We start from the raw sequence: 20,234 nt of genomic DNA, 5'->3' as shown, positions 1-20,234 counted from the left end.
TGCTTAAATACACACATACACACACACACACACACACACACACACCCCAAAATCCCGAAGGCTGGTAAGTCATTCTGGTGGTTAAGACAGAGCATGTTAATTCACTTAAATTTGCTAAATACGTTTTTGTGAGCCAGTCTGCATCTCTCAAACTTCTTGCCCCAAACCACATAAAATAAAACCAAGACAGACATCTGGTGTTTCTGACGGCCAGGCATGGGTCACTCACTGCAGCGTGATGCAGGCCAATCTTCCTTGCTCACTAAGTTGGGAAGATTTTTCCAGTGCCAGCGCCAGGCAGGGTCGGGATGCCCTGCAGCTCTGAGCTCAGGTGGCCCTGCCCCTTGAATGTGTACGGACCTCCTGGGTGCCCATTGCCTTCTCCCTCTAAGGCACTCACACCACAGACACGAAGAGAGCCCTTGCCACGCAGCTGCTGGCTCTGCATTGCGGCTTCTCACATGACTGCACCGCCAAATTCACGTGGCAGGCACTGGGCTTCGTCCCTCCTGCACTGTGGGAACAGCGGTTCTGAGTCGGCTGGCACTCAGGTGCGTTGTTTTAAGGAGTAGAATTTAAAAGCATCCATGGCAAAGTCCCACCCAGCACAGCTTTTTCTTCCCCACTGTCCCAAATCCACTGGGATTAAGTGCTTGGCCACACCAAGAGCCGAAAAGCTGTTCTCCTCATCTGCAAACATACTGCCTGTTTCATTCCTGAAGACTTTTCCTCGCACTGTGTTTTCTAAATAGCTGTATTTATGGCTGAGTGGACAGGCTTCATTTGGTAAAACTGGTGTTCCCTTTGAACAGGGGTTGATGGGATTGATTCTCTGTAGTTGGTTCCAGACCTCCCCGCTGCAGCCTCAGACCCTGCCCAGGTCTGTGTGGTGTACGGGCTGGGCTGAAAGCTAGGTTGGAAGCCAGGCTAGCACCCCAGGCCATGGCTCCACAGGCTTCCTTGTTGCTGCGAATGCCGGCCGTTTGGGGGCAGCTTTTGAATGACCAGAGGTGCTTCATAACCAAACTGTGCAATGGAAAACTTTCTCCAGGTGGTGCCCCTCAAGCCTCCAGCCTGGCATTGCCCCACGGGGCCTTGAGGAGCCACCAGTCAGGGTTTTCGAAGAAACTGCTGAAAGACTTGGCATGGCTTTTTCAAGCTGCCTGTGCGGCACCAAGCAGTAGCCACTAGGTGGCAGTGTGGCGCCGCAGGAACTGGGGTCCACCTTGCACTTGGCTCAAAGTCATCCTTCGGGACCAGAGGTCGCCTTTCTACAGGACACATACAAAAATCCAGGAACAAGGCATGTCCCGTGCTTATTTCCCAATTCTGGAACCTATCAGGCTCTCTGGGCTGCTTTGCGAAGCTGGCCCCTTTTGTGAATCAGATTCTGCATCAGCAGAACCTCCTGCAGTAATTACACTGGACCAGAGACCACGCCCACCCTGTGTCCCAGGGGCACGCTGCACAGTCTTGCTTCCCCACCGCGCAAGCTCTGTGGTCTGGCTTTCCGTGTGGCCAAGGAACACGAAATGTGCATGATGCTGTCAGGTGCAGATGCTCATCACACATTCCAGATCACAGGCACTCTGGGGCCAGGAGAGCAGCTCGCCTGCCCTCCCCTCCGCACAGCTCCCTGGGCATCTGCTTTCAGCACCATCCATCAGCTGACAAAACTCAAAGGTCAAACCTTATCTTCCAGGCAGCGGATCTTCTGGTAGAGACGCTGTGAATCCCTGCCTTTTACTGTCTGGGAATTAAGGCCCACTTGACTACATCTGCCTCCAATGCAAAAAAAAAAAAAAAAAAAATGGATCCTTTCTCAAGGGAATTGAGGGAGTGCGCTAGTAACAATGGCTAGCTACACTCCCCCACAGCCCCTCTGCCCTGCATACACTCTGCTCCCTCTAACAGGATGGTGTGTGTGTGCAGGCCAGCACAGGCTGGGGTGGCAACGGGCGAGGGCGTTTTGTTGCCGAAGACCAAGTCTTTCAGCAAATGCCTGACAACTGACAGCCTCTGAGCTGCTTTACCCCAACAGCTTGGTTGGAAGGAAGACATCTGTGGCCCCAAAGCCAAATCTGTAGACAGTATCAGAGCATCCAAAATGGGGGCTCAAGTGATTCTCTGGTTGAGGCTCAAATTGTTGGAATAAGGATTTTCCCCAAATGGCTACAGGAAAGAGAAGATGGGACTAAAGTCATGGGCTGTGGGGAAGCAGAGCAGGATCTGGACCCACACCTGGGTCCCAGCAGAGACCCGCCAGGATTCTTGAGATCACGCCAGTGCACATGGAAGCCACAGAATTTATTAGAATTTGCGGAAGCGTGAGATAATGTACCACAAAATAGTTTGATTTTACAACATAAAAGAAGTTGTCAATGTACACAGGGTTGTTAGCAAAAAGGGGAGGCAGGGCAGTTTCACATTTTTTGAAAAGTGGTGGACGACAACTACACTTGTCCTTAAAGTAAAATAAAAGCAGGAGAGACCCAGCAGAGACCAACCTGATTTGCAGTTAGCATCGGAATCTAAATCTAGTATCACAACTTTAAGAAACTCTAAGAAAACTATTAGAAAAATAGAACATCAAACAAGCAAAAAAATATACAAATGTACATAATAAAAAACACACAACTCTTAATAATGGCTCCACGTTCAGTAGAAGAGAACATTTACTGGAGAAACCACAGCTATCAGGTTTGATAATACACCAGCCCTCACTGGTATCATCACCCTTAGTGCTCCTTAAACTCGCTGAAGCTGAAAGGCACAACTTAAGCAGGAAACTTATCTTAAATATATATTATAACTTCTCAAATGGGAAAATAAATCCCAAACTTAATAGTTTGTCATCAAGAAACACAAAACCATTTGCCTTGTTAATAAATTAACAGTCTGAATGCATCTTTCCATCCCTGCTTCCTGACCCTGCTGGACACACTAATAAATACCCTGAGGAAATCTTCTCTGTGAGCTTGGCCAAGGCGCTCCATCTCCGGTGGGATTTTCAGCTGCACTCAGCACATTTGTAGAATGACCCAGAAGGGCTCCATGGTAACTGTGCCCCGAGACTCCAGGCCCAGTCGGGTCCCGATGGCAAGAGCATTGTGGCTCAGGGATGCACGGGCACAGAAAGGCTGGAGTCGAGGAATCCAGGGGTGAAGATGGAGTCGGCTGGCATTTTTTGCCTTAAAAATCCATTAGGAGTCATAAGCGTGGTGACACGTGGAGTGTAGCTTCTCGCACCACTGGATCAACAGGAATCAATTTCATGACTCAGACAAAGTCCACAGGAGCCTGGCAGCATGTACATCTCCCTCTCCCTTAAGAGTCTTATATAGAATCTTATGACGATGGCAAACAGATATATCTTAAACTACACATAACAATGATACATAACATATATCCAGATCCGTCTGCAGGCGAACTCCGCGTCAGTTCCACATACGAGCCTCACACCCCCGCCACCCAGCAACTTCCCCGTCCTCGGAACCGTCAGGAGACCACCAGCTTACGGACACGAACACGCCTCTCAAGCACCCCAGAACACAGCTGTGCCCAACGCACTCCCTGTCTTCATGGTGTGGCTTCTTGGGTGCCAACAGAACTGCCAGCTTTTATTAAGAAGGAAAGGTCTGCGTAAAAATGGGATGTGTGAATCAGAAGAGGGTCCGTGGCACAGCGCCAGGCGGGCTTGCTTTAGCAGTGAGTGCTGCGTCATGCAGTGCCCAAGACCTGGCCTATAAGCCTGGGTGAGGCCCCTGTGGGGCATGTCCACGTGCCCCCACCAGGACTCATTGCTCTGTCTCCAGTCTCCACCATGGGTTGCGCTGGAGGCCACACCACGTGGGACTGCAAACACCAGCCAGTTCACAATGCCTGCTCGCGGCAGGGGCACGGCAGGGAGGAGCTGGCATCATCAGATTTCCACCCGTCTGGACAAAGGTGGGCGGGCCATGCACCCTTCCGGCTGCGCACACGGGCCTTGGCGACTGGGGTAGGTGGAGAAGCCCACTGACCCCACCGTCCTGCCGTCACCCTGGCTTCGTATCGGCTCTTGGCCACTGTGCTAGAGTCAGCACAAGGGACCAGGTAGCTGGTTGCCTGAGAGAGAGAAAAGAAGTTGCAATGGAGAGTGAGTTTTTGCTGCTGCAAAAACCAGAAGCAGGGGGAGATCTCAGCAATTCTGACAACAGTATACATTTAGCGACCTTTCTGAGACAGCCTGGGGAAAATGCATCTATCACTCTGTCCTCCTCATTTGGAAAAATAAATCCGCTGCACAAAGCCTTGGCCAAGGGGGTGTGAGCAGGATGGTAAGTAGAGTGGGGGGCATGCAGAGGCCTGGTCTCCTCCGGACGCTGCTCCTCCCCACTGCAGAGCTGCCCTCCTGTAAGCCGGCTCCTGGGCCAGCCGCCAACAAGGCCCCCGCTGCCTCCCTGGAGACCCTCTTCATCCCCCTCTTCAGCAGAGGTCCTGAGGCAGCGGGCTGGGGATCCGCTGGGTTTGCTGCTTCATGAATTTGGGCCTTCAGAGGTCGTGAACACACGCAGGGGGTTGTGGGAGACGGGAAGGGATGTTTACCCATCACAAATGGGTCTTCCCAATGAGGGTATTGATTTGTGGCTGGTGCGCAGATAAAAGTAGACCCAGTACTCCCTTGGTGGGTGTGCCTCTAGTAATGTGTAAGTTCTGACTATGTAGGAAAATCCTGGCCAGCAGAACTAAGAATATTCTTGTTTGGGCAAGGGAACTAAGAGATGTGAAACTATCAATATTTTCACTTGTATTTTTATTTCAGGGAAAGAAATGAGGGATGTGATAAGAAAAAAGTCTATTAAAATTGTGAGGCTTACTGCAGACACCATTGCTTAAATTACTCCCCTCGCACACAGCAGAGAAAACCCCTGGCAACTGCACAAAAAACTACTCATAAAAGCACGGTGACCAGTGGACTGTGATGCAAGGCACCTCCACGTGTCCTTTCCTAACCAGGAAGCCCGTCCTCTAAGGAGGGGGCGCGGGGGGCCCATCCCTGCCGAGCCTAGGCGAGCTTCCGCATCGAGCTTTAAGGCCTCTGCGTGAGGAAGGCCACAGACGCCCAGCTGTCAGCGAGCCCTCACGGTGAGACTCGGAGCAGGGGAGACACACCACCTCCATCTACAGAATGATTCATGGCGCCCGCTGAAATGTCAAATGTCACCTCTAAATAGTCTATTGGGTGCTGTCTTCACAGAAACTTCAGCCAGAAAGAAAAACCAGAGAAAAAGAAAGAAAAAAAAAAAAAAAAAAAAGAAACATTCTCTCCGACCACTTCACTTTTCTGGGAGGGAGACTGTCTATCCCTCGAGTTCTCTTTGCTTATGTAGAAAATAACGGGAAAAAAAAAATCAAGCAAATAACTACCAGGTCGTAAGACAAGAGACAACCAAAACCTCAACAAAATAAGTTAGTATTTATCAAAATATGTTACAGCACCAATCTATATAAATGTCAATACCTCTCTTTGGAAATCGGAACTCTGGGCTCTTTTGATGCTCCCTCTGGAACATTCAAAATGACATCAGAATAAAGCTCCCAGCAAGGTGAGCAGGCCTGATACGGAGGCCCAGCCCATGGCTGCCCACCTGCCCTCCACTGGCGTGTTCACAAATTCTTGCACTTCTCTCCGAGAATCTTCTGGGGGCACAGGGAGGGCACAAGTGCCCTCAATTTATCAGGCTTCTACCAGATTTGTGTCAAAGGCCAGACGAGGAAGAAATGGAAAGAAAACTAAGTTTTGAAAGCAACATTTCTATTTCCCCTGGTGTCCAAAATGCCTACCTCCCGTTCCCTCCCCCATCAGCATGGACCTTCTGTCTCCTCTCCTGAAGCAGACTCTCAATGGAACGCTCCACCCACGTTCAGGTTTCCTCTGGCTTCCCTCTACAAGGAGTGTGCGTGAAATGGTGTTGGCCGCAGGCCCCGACCTGGGCAAGACAGGCCGGGGCGGAGTGCATTGTAGCTATGGGGACAGGGAGGATGCTCGGGTCTGTCCCACTCCTGGAGGCATGGGGTACGACGCATCTGGATGACAGATACACAAAAGGGACAGCAATATGCCTGGAAATCATCTCCCCTACGAACCACACATCTCAGCAATACACCAGCCACAGGGGTGATGACGTGGCCATTTCCACGTTAATGTTACGCCCTAACTTCATCTGGGGGAGTGAGTCACAATTTCATGGACTGCGGATTGATTTCAATTTCATCATGTCCCAGAGAGGCCAGACAGCTCATGTCAGGGCCAGAAACGCATGACCCCGACATGTCCTAAACCCGGACGGAGCTGCCACCAGCCTTGAGAACTTTACAAGAGCCGCAAGACTGAGTGAACAGTGGCGACTTACAGGAAACACACTTCTAACTCGGCCGTCATGAAGCCAGTCCTGCAGATACAGTCTCATGTTCCAGTTACTCAGGACACAGCCCGTCAGAGAAGACGGCAAGAGCAGCAAGAACTGGCCCAGGCCTGGAGGCCATGAGCTGAGGAAGGCCCCTGGTTTACACGCGTGCGCACACATGCGTAAGCAGAGTAGACCCTAATGGGAGCGATCCCTTCTTCCTCATTTGAGAGGAACCAGCTGCCCTCAGCCCCGCTGACCAGCCAGTCACGGTGTCAGAGCAAAGCCCCGAGAAGCTGAGGGGCAGGCGAGCTCCAGCCCTAATGATCCATCTGAACACAACGGGAGGACAACAGGCCTGATTTTCCTTTTTAAGCGCGCTGCTGTCGTTTGGCTCTGAGGGTGGGGAGCTGCTGGGGACACACTGTTTTGTGGTACTCATCTGGCTTGATTGCTGGGTGTCTGGGGCTGAGCGGGAAGATGGCTGCGGAAGTTTGGAGTATGCACAATTTCAAGTCCAGAACAGTCCCTGGGGAGGAAGGCCTGGTTCCCAAGATAAGGAGAGAAGGTGACCTCCGTTCCGCCTGAGGCTGTGGCAGATCCGGGCTGAGCTGATAGGGGAGGAACTGCTTTGTTCAGAGAAGTGAGGAGACACAGTGGCCAGCTGCAGCCTAGTGGCCCCAGCCAAGCAGCTGTCTGGAGGTGACCAGGACCTGGAGAGCCGGCTGCAGAGCCGAGGGTGGGCTGGGGCTGCAGTTCAAGTAACTGCACCTTCAGCTGCAGTGAGGGTGTGGATGCAGGTGGTTTCTGTTGCACTGGTGGGGAGGGTGGGGTGCCTCCCGGTCCTCTGGGGGCGTCCCTCGGAGCTGCTGCCACTTCCGGGGGGCGGGGCTGTGCGTCACTTGCACTGGTCCAAGTTGCCATCGGGAGTCCTTGCTTGGTCAGCATCCAGGGACGCCTCCTCGCTGTGCCACAGGCCGTAGCCAAAGTAGATGATGAAGCCTGCAGGCCGACAGCAGAGACGGGCATGAACAGAACGCCGGTTGCACCACCGCAGGCAGGGCTGGGAGCCCAGGGCAGCCCCACAGCAAACCCTCTCAGGCAGCCTGCCCCCGCCTGGCATGAGCTCGCAGCCAGCAGCCCTTGTGACCTTTCCACATCTGGAGCAGCTGCCACACGAAGGCCACTGCGACATCTGGCAAAGCCCAACATTCCTGTGGACGGCCTCATGCTGCAGCATTTCCTGAGCAGACAGAGCAGCTGGGCCAGGGCCAGCAGAAGCCGTCGGGTCCTTCAGCTTAACCCCCTGAGGCCACGAGAGTATCGGGAATGTGCACTATGGAGATGGGGTTTCCCGCAGGCGCTGGAGGTCTCCAGGCTCTCAGCCTGGACAGTCCCACTGCCCGTTTCCTCCACGTAACTGACCATCAGACTACAGGAGACACCAAGCCCCGGGAACGGACTTCACACAGGAGTCCACAGTCTGTTCCTGTGCCCAGGACCCCGGGGTGGGTCCAGGACCTATGCTTCTAACCACCTGCCCAGGGAATGTGGCCAGATGGCCCCAGGTAATTGGGGCCACCTTGTGTGGCTGACACAGGAAAGAGGCCTGAAAGCAAGGACTCAGCCACCCAGAGCCCAGCAAAGGAGCTCAGGCTCCCAAACCCAGGGACTTCGACAGGGATGCTGGGAGGAGGCACCCTCTGCCTTCACCAGGCCTTGAGGAACTGGCCAGCGGGCTGTGAGCAGTTTTCTCTCAGAAAGGCTCTAGGAGACGTCTGTCTAACTAGATATGGGCTGGACTTTGCAGAGAATGAGGACGCACCCTGGTGCCAGCAGACAACAGGCCGCAAAGTACTTCCTGGAGGAAGAGCACCCCGCGAGGGCCCTGGGAGCTAAGGCAGCAGCCCTCTGCCCCAGCATGCAATCTCGGGGCTGCGAGGCTGTAGGGATGTGGTCCTGAGGGGCAGCGGCCAGGGCCGCTCTCCTGGCTATCAGCACTATGACTCAGATGCTGAAGGAAGGAAATGAGCCCCTCCCCTCCAGCCCCTGGGGCCAGACGTCCAGAGGGTGGGACTCAGCTGGCCCTACAGGCTGCACCCACCCCTGGTGACCTATCTCATGCGGGAGCCCCCTATCCTAGTGGCATGTCCCATAGGCTCCAAAGCACTCTCCTTCTACAGAGACGATGCCATCACAGAGAGCCCATGACACCCACCCCTGCCTGGGCCTAGTGCCCATGCCAATCTGGTGCTGGGCAGGCCAGGGGGCTGGGAGGCACACACCAGACTTTCCTGTCCGGGGTGAAAATTACTGGTACCTTATCTGCAGCAGACTCATCCCTTTGTTCCTGTTAATATCAAGGTCTTGCCCAATGGAATAAATAGTTTGGGCAAGAGGCAATGAAAACAAAAAGTATCTAACAGGGAGGAGAGGACTCAGCCTACCAGGGATTCAGCATCATCTTCGAGAAAGCTGCTGACTGCATGTGCGTCATTCTGTTATGAAATCTGAAACAAGGGAGGCTCCCGAGAGATGCTGGCGGCAGCATCACATACCTATCAGCATCCACACGGCAAACCGGACCCAGGTGCCCTGGTCCAGCTGCATCATGAGATAGACGTTCACGAAGATGCTCAGGACGGGGAGCACTGGCAGGAAGGGAACCTGCAGAGACAGGAGGCAGTGTCAGTCCACGGCAGTGGCGCCGGTTCCAACAGTTCAGTAGAACTGTCTAGCAAAAGGCACCACACCTGAGAGTGACAGGGACTGTCGGGCGAGTGTGGGGAAGAGAGAGGGAGTGCCCACGCCCACCCCCACCCCCCAACACACACACAAACACACCCACGGGTAAATCTTAGTAGGTGGGGATTTGGTTCTAATTTTTCTCTGTTGCAATTCTCCTGCTAAAGAAAGGACTAGAAGACAGACCTCCACTTTACCCCTCAGGTCAACAACCTTTTTTATTATTTCTGGAATCTAAAAATGCAGAAGCCTTGCCCATCTCTAAGGCTTGGAAAACTCATGCGATCCACCTGAGCAGACATTTATGAGAAGCGTCCCACCACCCGGAGGACCGCTCCACCGGGTCTGCTGTTATATATAAGCTTAGGGGCAAGTGGCTTCGGCAGCAGCACCCTTGATACTCTCTGGGGAGGAGGCGGCACATTTCATAAAACACTGATCATAAGGAACGCTTGTTTTCCAGACAATTCAGAAATGGATGCCGAATCTCCAGGTACCTGCGAGGTCTCCCTTGGCCTGTGTCATGCAGGAAGGTGTCAGCCTGCCCTTGACTACTCAAGGAAACGTCCAGGGGAGGAGGGCTGCCGCCTCCTTCCAGGATCTGGTCCTCTCTGTGCCTTCAGTGCCCCTGCCCCCTGTTACCTGGAGCTGGCTGACAAAAGCCTTCCTCAGGAGCACCCAGGCCCGGCTGAGCCCACACAAGGCTGGCCCGGCAGCAGGAGGTGTGCGCTAGGGTTCCTTCCCTAGGCCGAGCCGCTCACCTTAAATGAGAGCTTGGTCTTGCTCTCGGGCTGCCTCCAGATGACACCCGTGACCATGGCACAGAGGAGGGCAGAGCCTGCGAGCATAAAGACTGCCCACAGCGCCCCTTTGGTGAGAGCCTCCCTTCCAAGCACCGTCACAATGCAGAAGGTGATGATGAGAACAGCTAAGGGGGAAGGAAAAGACAGAGCGAGCTGCAACTCAACCATTTCTCAATTTCCCACCGGCATCCGCTGCTCTCCCCTAAACTTGTGGCGACAGAGGCTCCCTTTCTGAAGGCATCAACTTCAGTTAGCACAGAGCAGCTATGTCCAGGAGCGAGACAGATGCTCATCCTCTCTGGCACCTTCCCCCAACTCCAGCTCCACTGCCTAGAAACCATGCAGTGCCAACAAGCAAGGCCCCAGGGAAGGGCTAGCTCTTACCTATGAGGCTGGTTGAAATGTTCACAATTAGCCCAGAGATTTTGGAAGGCTCCGTGTTTTTGGGCGAGAGTATGGTTTTCAAAGAGAACATCTCTGCCTCTGGCAAAAAGCCCAGCTGGGAATCATTGCTGCTTGCCAACTCATTTTGGTCTGCTTGATCTAACTCGTCAGAAGTACTGGCCATCTGGTATACCAGGTTAGGTTGCTCTGGCTGATACCTGGAAAGAAAGGTATTGTGTGACTGACTACCATCATCCGCTTCAAGCAAAAGGACATGCACCAACTCAAGTTCTCAATAAGCCTCCAAAGTTAGCTGCCCGGGACACAAGGTATAAAATGGGAAGGATATAGTCAGATGCTGCATTGTAGACAGACGAGGAGAGACCGGGAACACCACCTCCCACTGTTGCTTCTGGGGAACATCGCCCATGGTCTCTGCTTCGGGGTGACAGGACCCCACCATGAGCAGCCCAGAGGAATACCCTGAGAGGATCTCTCTTGCTCTGAGAAGTGGCAGTGGCCCTCAGACGCTAAAGATACTAGGCCACTTCCCACAAAATTACTGCTGTAGGGAGCAAAAGGGAAGGAGAGAAATAGAAAGCAGTAACGCCAGGATCCTATTTGGCACAGAGGGCCAGAGAAATGTGGCTGCAGGCTGATGGATGTGAGAAATTCTGTTTGCGTGCCTTAATTGGATCAATGTATTTTAAAACTCCAAGTACCTCAGAGTAAATAGTTCTGTGTGGCTGGTCGGAGGGCCGAGCCTGCAGCATGATTGCCAAGACATGAGCTACCTGCTAGTGGAGCATCCGTTCTGAATGAGGTGTCTTATCTTCCCACCCAAAATGAACAGAGTGCAAATCTTTTCCACCAGCTTTGAAAAACAGAGTGCCGTATGAATTATTTTGCATATGATCAATTCTAAGAGGGAGTATAAAGATATTAACCATTTTTGTACGGATTCGCCTGTGCAGCACCACTCGGTCAATTCAAAAAGTGGGGGACCTCAGAGAATCTTCTAGCGTTGGGTCCCCCCGGGGAAGAATAAAGCGTCCCCAATAGTCTTAGCTGATTCTACAGAGCTTCTGCTAAGTTTCAGCCTGGGCTGTATGTGCATCGGCTGCTAAGCACCTTGGAGATGCAATCAATGGCCTGGCAGGTGGGAATCCCTGAAAAGAAATGAGGAGGCTCTATGAGGGCACACCATTGCTGAGTGTCTCCATGAGCACAGGTTCTCAGGATGGAAGCTGCCCAGGGATGCGCTTTGGGGAGTGGGCACTGGGGCAGGTGAGAACACCGAGGCACCAAGCCCAGGCCCAGAGCAGCTTTACTGCGACTGCGAGAGGCTTGCCTGGCCCCAACCAGGCTACAACCAGCCGACTCCACAGTGTCCCTGAACATCAACCTAGGGCACCCCATGCCACGTAATGGGATTCATTCCTCCAGCCACAGTGCAAGGAAGCTGCAGAAGCATTATGCTGACCTGGGTTTCACAGGCCTTGGGTTTCCCTAACTCCTACCAGGGCAGCCCTCAATCCTCTCTGTCCCAAGAATCTGAACCAAGTGGCAATCAGTCTTCAAAAATTCTGATCCCAGGATCCTGGCCTAATACTTGGACCGAGAATCTATTTCCATCCACCCAACATCTAGCCATAAAAATGAGGGCACATGATAGAGGGGGGTGAGGGGCCACCCAACTCTTGCCAAGGACGTCCTCCTAACTGGGCTCTCAACCCAGGTCCTCCCCTCTCCTTGGCAGGTCCCATTGGAGCCATCACCAACCTAAAAGTTTCATTCATCACATAAACCATAGCGGAACTGTGAAAAGGCTACCAGGTGCATCTGCATTTCTGTCATGAAACCCCAAAAAGCCATACATACCGTAAGACCAACACACAGGCAGCCACCAACGAGTAAGCCAGGAGAGTGCCAATGGACATGAGGTCCACCAAATCCTTCAGGTCAAAGAGGAAGGCCATCACAGCTGGGAAGAGACAGACACCAGGATCTGTGGACGGCCGTCTGCATGCATGGACAACCAGGACCACCACCACCTACCATCCAGGGCAGTGAAGGGGGCTGCTTTTTCTCCCACCCTCTTCCTGGCCTTCCCATAGAAAGACATAGATTAAATCACAGACACAGTCCTCAATAGACAGTAATAATCATTAACATTTGTATAGAGAATACCTTCGCTCTGGTGATTTTAATGGCAACTTTGTAAGCCATCCTTGTATTACAGATGTTAACATTCACACAGGTTAGGAGACCTACCTAAGTTCACACAGCTCATAGGCATAGGCACAAGGATGTGAACTAGGTTCTTATGACGCTGAGTCCTGTGTGTCTTCCTCTAGACCATGCTGATTCACAGCCTCATGTGCATCCATCCCATTGCTCCATCCATTCTCCATCAGTCCATCTATCCACCCATCTTTCATTCATCCACTCACCATCCATCAATCTATCCATCCATCCATTCATCCATCCGATCCACCCATCCATCCATTCATCCATCTCATCCATCCATCCATTCATCCATCCGATCCACCCATCCACCCATCCATCCATTCATCCATCTATCCATCCATCCATCTCATCCATCTATCCATCCATCCATCCATCCATCCGATCCACCCATCCATCCATCCGATCCACCCATCCATCCATTCATCCATCTCATCCATCTATTCATCCATCCATTCATCCATCCAATCCACCCATCCAATCCACCCATCCACCCATCCGATCCACCCATCCACCCATCCATCCATTCATCCATCTCATCCATCCATCCATCCATCTCATCCATCCATCCATCCGATCCACCCATCCATCCATTCAGCGTCTCTCCATCTACCCATCTTCCATCCATCCAGCTCTGGTGAGAATGTGCCCGTCACTGGGTTCTAGGTACTCACTATTGAACAGGGCAGACCACAGTCCCCAGCCTTCCGAGTGTACCCCACCAAGACACAGGCATCAGTGGGCAACAGTGCTGGGTGATCAAGAAGGGCAGGTCTGGTGCTCTGGGGGGACTCACACGGGGCTCTAACCCAGGCAGGCGAGCAGGAAGGCAGAGTTCTTCACATGTGAAGTCACTCACATGTAAGAAGTCTTAAGAGCTGTTCTCAAACAACATAGTATCAGCCCCTTCACCGTGTCCCTTGCCTTTAAAATGAATTAAAACCTGCACCCTTATTTGAACATCTTTTGTGAGTTTTGGGAGAGGATGCATGTCTACTCATGTGGGTGTGTATGTCAAGTACTCATTAAAAACAACTTGGCTAGATCTGCTTTGGGATATTTTCAAAACACATGCAATCAACACAAGCTAAAATATCAACACAAAACCATTATTTTTCCACAAATATCTCTCAAGCCCCTCTAGATCACTGCAACCAAAACAAATTTAAATGGAGAATAAAACATAAAATTAAAGAGCAATGAGGGAGGGCCTTTTGGATAATCAGAACAGCACCCAACTGTGCATGTCATAGACACCGCTGTTCCTACTCATGGGAAACTCGAGACTAATTTCTTCCATGGGAGGTGATTTTAGAAAATCAAATACTTATTTACCACTCCCACCAAATGAAAAGGGTAAATCCTGGATTTTGTGAATGGCGCGTACTTTACAGTCACTTCAAAGAGCATGATTTGATCTCCCTCTATCAGCAGGGGAAGGAAATTAAGGCTAGTCTTTAACATGATCAAATTCCGGGTAAAGCCTGAGAAAACAATGACTGACTATTTCCAAATCCTTAATCCTGTAAATATACTGGTCACATTCTGATGTATAGTGCTTCTCAGTCTGACCACTGGGGTCACTCACTCTCAAGAACATAGAATCACATAAAAAAAAAAAAAGTGTCATAATTTAAAAATAGGTTTGTTTTATTACATAATATTAATCCAAAAAACCAAGCACAGTTTGCTAAAGGCATAAATGCTAATAAAACTTAGTGAATAATTCATTCATTTAAGAAGGTCAAGGGCCTTACCAATGGCTATTTGACAAATTGCTGTGTTAGAAATTGTGACTGATATCACATGCCCCAATTTGCCAAAAAGACCCACTGCTCTGCTCAGACCCTGGAAGGAGCTTGGCTACTTTGGCATAAAAAACAATCCTGGAACCACAAGGCCGCTCCACCGTCCTGGGTGCATATCCTCACTTCACCTCCCTGGGCCTCCACTTCTACATCTGTACAGTGGGCTGGCGTCTGCCTTTCGGGGCTATGAAATGCAACCGCGAAAGGAGACATAAAACCACAGGTACAGTGTGCACGTGAGCTTCCTTTTGGGTTCTCCTTTCCATCATCTACGGCCCTGGAACACCCACATGGCTCAGATTAGTCATCCATCAAAATGATCCTCTCAGCGATGATGCTCATCTGACAAGATGAAGCTCCACTGGGTCTGCTGTTACATATAAACTTAGCAGCAAGTGGCTTCATCAGCAGCACCCTTGATACTCTCTGGGGAAGAGGCAGCACATTTCATAAAACACTGATAATAAGGGACACTTATTTTCCAGAGAATTCAGAAATGGATGCCGAATTTCCAAGTGCTGGCAAGGTCTCCCTTGGCCTGTGTCATGCAGGAAGGTGTCAGCCTACCCTTGACTACTCAGGGAAATGTCCAGAAATGGGGGGGAAAAGAGTTTTGGAGGAATACTGTGTGTTCTAAGCTCTGCCCAATGAGATGAAAACCAGAGTGCAAACTGTTCGAAAATTCTCTCCCATCCTCTGTCAAACTGGCCTCTGCCTTTTGTCAAAATGTCAGTCAACTTTCAATGAACCAGGCTCCAAGTATAAAAACCAGGAGTTAAAAAGACCAGTTGAGATTACTCAGAGACCAGAACCAGGCAAGATGCCTCCCTAGGGAGTAATGACTCCATTGTTAAAATATTTACATGTGAAATGAGTTCTAGTACTCACCAGCAATGGCACCAGAGGCTAGTGTGGCGATTATTGGTGTTTTGGTCCTATCATTCACCTTAGCCAAGAATTTAAATAGCAGTCCATCCTCAGCCATGGCATAGATAACCCGAGGCATGGGAAACATGGAACCTAGAAGACTAGATGGGGAGAGGCAAACCACGTGAGTGAACCTGGCTCATAAGGGATAAAGGCACCACATCCATCCATGCTCGGTTTACCACAGAGGAGAGGGAGTCTGAGCTCACCAAGAGCTGCCATTCATTCCTCCACAGGGTGAAGCCTGTGGCCAAAAGACTTGGCATTTAATAAATCAACCCCAGAAAGAGCACACACTGTGAGTAAGGGTTAAGGTAAAGAGTAGGGAACATCTCTCTAACATACACTAGCATGAGACCCAGTACCGTCTTTACAGATGGAAAACTGTATTTATTCCTGCAATTATTTCTAGCTGAATCAAACAGAAAATACAAGCATCACTGCATTCATGAAGATTCCCCCGTGGTAAATCAATATTTACCAAATAGCTCTGTTTATACAGGCTAAGAGGAAGTACATTGGTGAAAACGTTTCCCATTAAAAGGCATTTATTCCCTTCTTCAAAGTAGCTTCTGCATGACAGCCAAACTGAGGGCCAAAATACGGTGTTCAAACAGGGGGCCTGTTCCAGTGGCCAGATTTAGGGACAGAGAGCCAGTCCCTTGCTAAGCAGATGATGCTGAAAAGCCAGCCTCAGGTTCTTCAGGATGAAAATCTCAATAACACAACTCTTGGGATGATGAATACTGACAAGGGAAAAGCCACATGATCCAGGCTAGGTTGGGTGCTCGGTCTATTTCAAGGGTAAAGAATGCTGGCAGCCAACGTGTGTCTCACACGGCTGTACCTGGTCTGCTACAGCCTAACCCCTGCTGGTGGTTCCACCCCTAGGAGCAGCCACCACAGAAAGGCCTCTCACCTGGCAGAAAGAGCGCAGAGGGAGCCCACGGCCACTGCGTACTTGGCGCCTTCCCAGCCCACATGCTTAAAGGCATCGGGCAGGGGGCTGTTATTGTCCAGGCAGAAGTAGGGCATCATGAGTGTGAGGGCGGCCGACACCCCGAAGTAGGCGATGAAGCAGATCAGGAGGGACGCCACGATCCCCACGGGGATGGCCTTCTGTGGGTTCTTCACCTCTTCACCTGGAAGCACCAAGGGGTTAGCAGAGGAGGGCACCGAGCAAGAGGCAGCGCATCTGCCCACATGACACCCAAGGCCTCTCAGTGCCAGGGAATCCACGCAACACTACGAGAAAACTCCCCGCAGCGCTTGGCCCTGTGGGCACTGGGGCCTCCTGTGCTCCCGGGAGCGGAGGGGTGGTGCTCAGGAAGACACATCGGACAGCCCACGGCCCTGCAACGGCGTTCTCGGCCTGAATGTGGTGGTGCAGCCAAGGAAGGGACTTGTTTCCTTTGGCAGAGAAAATCTGGCCTATTCAGTCCACCAGGATGACAATGTTGTGAATGGCCTCACTCCTCCCGGAAGATGCTCAGATAAGAAGTCAGGGCCAGGCGCGGTGGCTCAAGCCTGTAATCCCAGCACTTTGGGAGGCCGAGACGGGCGGATCATGAGGTCAGGAGATCGAGACCATCCTGGCTAACACGGTGAAACCCTGTCTCTACTAAAAATACAAAAAATTAGCTGGGCAAGGTGGCGGGCGCCTGTAGTCCCAGCCACTTGGGAGGCTGAGGCAGGAGAATGGCGTAAACCCGGGAGGCGGAGCTTGCAGTGAGCTGAGGTCCGGCCACTGTACTCCAGCCCGGGCAACAGAGCGAGACTCCGTCTCAAAAAAAAAAGAAGTCAGGTCACCACCACGCAGCTATGACCCCATTCTAACAGCGGAACCTGAGCCTCATTCAAGATGCAGCTTCCCTCAGGCGCTGACACTTGGGGATGTGCTGATGGTTTGCGGGTGGGAGGGGTTGGCAGGAAAGGACAAATCTCCACGTCGCTCGTGTGTGAAAAAGCGGCGACCGGACCGTGCCAGCAAGGAGGGAAATGACAAGCCGTGGGCAGCATTGGCTTGTCTGCCCGGGATGCAGGAGGACCTGGGACAGCAGGGGGCTGGCGGGCATACCTGTGGTGGCGATGCAGTCAAAGCCCACGAAGGCATAGAAGCACGTCGCTGCCCCCGACAGGACACCAGAGAACCCGAAGGGCATGAATCCACCAACACCGGGCTTCCCTTCTTTTGTGTCACTAGAAAAAAGAGCCACAAACAAATGTCACGTCACTCGCTGCACAGTCTGGCGTAAGCAGCTGTGCTCATCTCCAGATACGAGCGGAACCTGGCAGTCAGCCCTCCCCGTTACCGCTGCCAGGCCCTGGGCTGCAGACGCCGAATCCAGCCACGGCATGCTGACTCTGTGGGCACAGGCCTCCCTGCTGTTCATGGCCCACACTCACAGGCTGCAGAGTATTGCCCTTTCCAGAAGCATCTTCTAAACAATGACTAGGGTAGGGAGATGTGGGGACTATGAGGCAGGGGTTCAACAGGAAATGGGGGAGAAACCAGCCACGTGGCCGGTCCCACACCATTCTCCCCAGGGCCCTCGGAGGAAGGATGCAGAGCTGCCAGCCAGTCCTACCCCGGGTCCCATATTTACTAGTAACTCAATCTCAAAACGAATAATTCCAGAGAAGCTAAGGCTAAACTAAAAGCCTCTGTCAGCAAAGGCATTCCTTAAGTGCCTGTAAGCACAAGGTGGAGTCCAGGATGGCGCAGCTTTTGCCAGGTGTGTGGGTCCCAGGCACAGCTGGGCTCTGGTCCACGGGAGGGTCTCAGCACATCTTTGCTACACTGATGAACGCAAAGGCAAAATAAGCACAGTTTACAAACCCAGGAGTCCAGAAGAAGCAGGCTGCTGAAACATTCAGAAAACAGTCCCATAAATCTGACACCTGTTCTGAGACACGGTGCCCAGGTTCCGTGTGGCGCTATGGCCCCTCCCCGGGCCCCATCGGGGGTCCTTCAAGCCCCCGTTCTGCGATGTACAAAGCCCTGGCCTGTCTGATTCCCCGACATGCTGCGTTCTGGGGGTGCACCACGCAGTCAGTGCAGGTGGCTTCCCTGGCCACCATCGCCTGGTCAGAAGGCACACAGCCCCTGCTGGTCACCAAGTAACCCTAAGCTTTCTGCATCCGGCCCTCTGCTGCCACCCAAAAAGCAACTGCACTCCTTGTGGTTCAAGAGGGGCACCCCCTACTCCCGCACCTTTACCAGTCACAGGGCCGCAGGCTTTCTGTCCTGTGCCAGGGTCCCACTGGCTGGCCTGGAGCCCTAGAGGATGCTCACCATCCACCTGTCACCCCCACTCAACCATACTGACAGCCACTCAGCTGCACAGGACAACTTGCCCTAAACCTCATCAGCATGAAGAGAGGAACCGTATAGGATGCTCCCAATCCTATAAACACTAATGTTCCTCAGGTTGGCTGGGCAGACCATTTGGTGAACTTTGCTTTCAGTGGGATTTACTGACTGGCTGATAAAACAGACAGACAGACAGGATGGACCCAACTTTCTAATAGGGATTAAGCCTTACTAATTCCTAGAGGGTCATCACATCTCTCAGTTACATAAACTGCCATGAAGACACTGCAAGTACATGCATGAGAAAGCTCAGGTACATGTGGGGTTTACTGTGGTTCCATAAACAGTAACGAGAGGAAACCCCCAGAAAGGTACAAGTGATGGATGTAGGAAAAACTGTGGCCAAACAAAATTTTAGTTTGTGTTAGAGTATGACTAAAATTAGCAACCCAAGCAGCCCAGGACAGACAAGTCAGCAGGGCCACGCAACAGCAAAGGGCTAGCGCTGTGCCCACCTCATCCAAACCCCCTCGCCTCTCAGGCCACAGGCCCTGCCGGCTGCCCACTCCCACCCTGGCTAACGGCTTCTGTTATACAGTGGCCTATGCTGAAAACAAAACAGGTGACAACCAAATGGCTCAAGAGGGGGAGGAGGAGGCCAAAAGAGGAGGGGACTCAAGAGTCAAAATGACTTCTGTGGGCCCCACTTCGGTCCCCTGTGCGGCCAGGGTGACAGAGAGGCAGTGAAAAGCCTCCAGATCCCCACTCAGCTCCTATGACATCCAGAGCTAGCAACATGGCCTTGCATTAAAATAAATACATGCCCACTTTGGGAGGCTGAGGCGGGAGAATCACCTGAGGCCATAAGTTAGGGACCAGCCTGGGCAACATAGTGAGACCAGGTTAGTGCAATTTTTTTTTTTCTAATTAGCTGGGTGTGGTGGCATGTGACTAGAGTACCAGCTACTTGGGAAACTGAGGCAGGAGGATTGCTTGAGCCCAGGAGTTTGAGGCTGCCTTGATCCATGATTGTGCCACTGCACCCCAGCCTGTGCCACTGCACCCCAGCCTGCACAACACAGCAAAATCCTGTCTCTAAAATAAATTTTAAAAATTAAAAAAATATATAAATCAATGCTATCACGGATAGATGAGCTTTAGGCCACGATGAGGCAGACGCACCTAGAAAGGTCCTGAAATTCCCATTTCAGGGCAAGTGGAAAGTGCAGGGAACTACATACAGGATTAAATCCCAGAAAAAGGTGAACTCGCAGAAGAGGACTAAGAGGGGCTGGAATGTGTCTTCCTCACGCAGACAGGTAGAGCACACACAATAATAAAAGCACGGAGAGAAGGAAGCAAGGGGGATGGGTGAGAGCAAACGGAGGAGGCAAAACAAAAGGCATCCTCCCCGGCTCCTCAGGACAGTTGCAGGAGACACTGGATAACCCTCCAGGTGACAGAACGTGGGTGAAGGCACACTTGAGCATCTGAAAACTGGCCCCACTGACTGTGACCCCGCCACACCTGCTCCTCGTACTGCACCTCACCTCAGGAGGACCTACCCCCGACCTCAGGAGGACCTACACCAAACCTCAGGAGGACCTACACCTCCCCT

General features: G+C 51.9%; 1 protein-coding gene and 1 pseudogene across 3 annotated transcripts in view; both read right to left on the bottom strand.

Annotated features, from left to right (window-relative positions):
* Positions 1-2,288: 2,288 nt before the first annotated feature.
* Positions 2,289-4,526, bottom strand: LOC111540459 (annotated as a pseudogene). Its single transcript, XR_002730989.1, has one exon. The product of XR_002730989.1 is annotated as an uncharacterized LOC111540459 (transcript).
* A 914-nt stretch (positions 4,527-5,440) lies between these two features.
* SLC7A1 (solute carrier family 7 member 1) overlaps positions 5,441-20,234 on the bottom strand; it is an 82,175-nt gene continuing 67,381 nt past the window's right edge. Inside the window, exons 5-12 of one of the 2 annotated variants that reach the window (XM_023208753.1) lie at positions 17,381-17,502; positions 16,223-16,445; positions 15,265-15,404; positions 12,203-12,305; positions 10,322-10,539; positions 9,896-10,062; positions 8,948-9,056; positions 5,441-7,391 (exon numbers count right to left, since the gene is read on the bottom strand). In XM_023208753.1, the coding sequence (XP_023064521.1) occupies positions 7,288-7,391; positions 8,948-9,056; positions 9,896-10,062; positions 10,322-10,539; positions 12,203-12,305; positions 15,265-15,404; positions 16,223-16,445; positions 17,381-17,502 (1,186 nt within the window). In that variant the 3' untranslated portion in view covers positions 5,441-7,287. The remainder of the gene's footprint in view (positions 7,392-8,947; positions 9,057-9,895; positions 10,063-10,321; positions 10,540-12,202; positions 12,306-15,264; positions 15,405-16,222; positions 16,446-17,380; positions 17,503-20,234) is intronic. The other variant, XM_023208752.1, reaches the window with a different exon arrangement.

Source organism: Piliocolobus tephrosceles, chromosome X (genome assembly GCF_002776525.5).
Source record: "Piliocolobus tephrosceles isolate RC106 chromosome X, ASM277652v3, whole genome shotgun sequence".
NCBI lineage: Eukaryota > Metazoa > Chordata > Mammalia > Primates > Cercopithecidae > Piliocolobus > Piliocolobus tephrosceles.
Note: the sequence above shows the minus strand (reverse complement) of the source record. Positions and strands in the feature narration are given on the sequence as shown.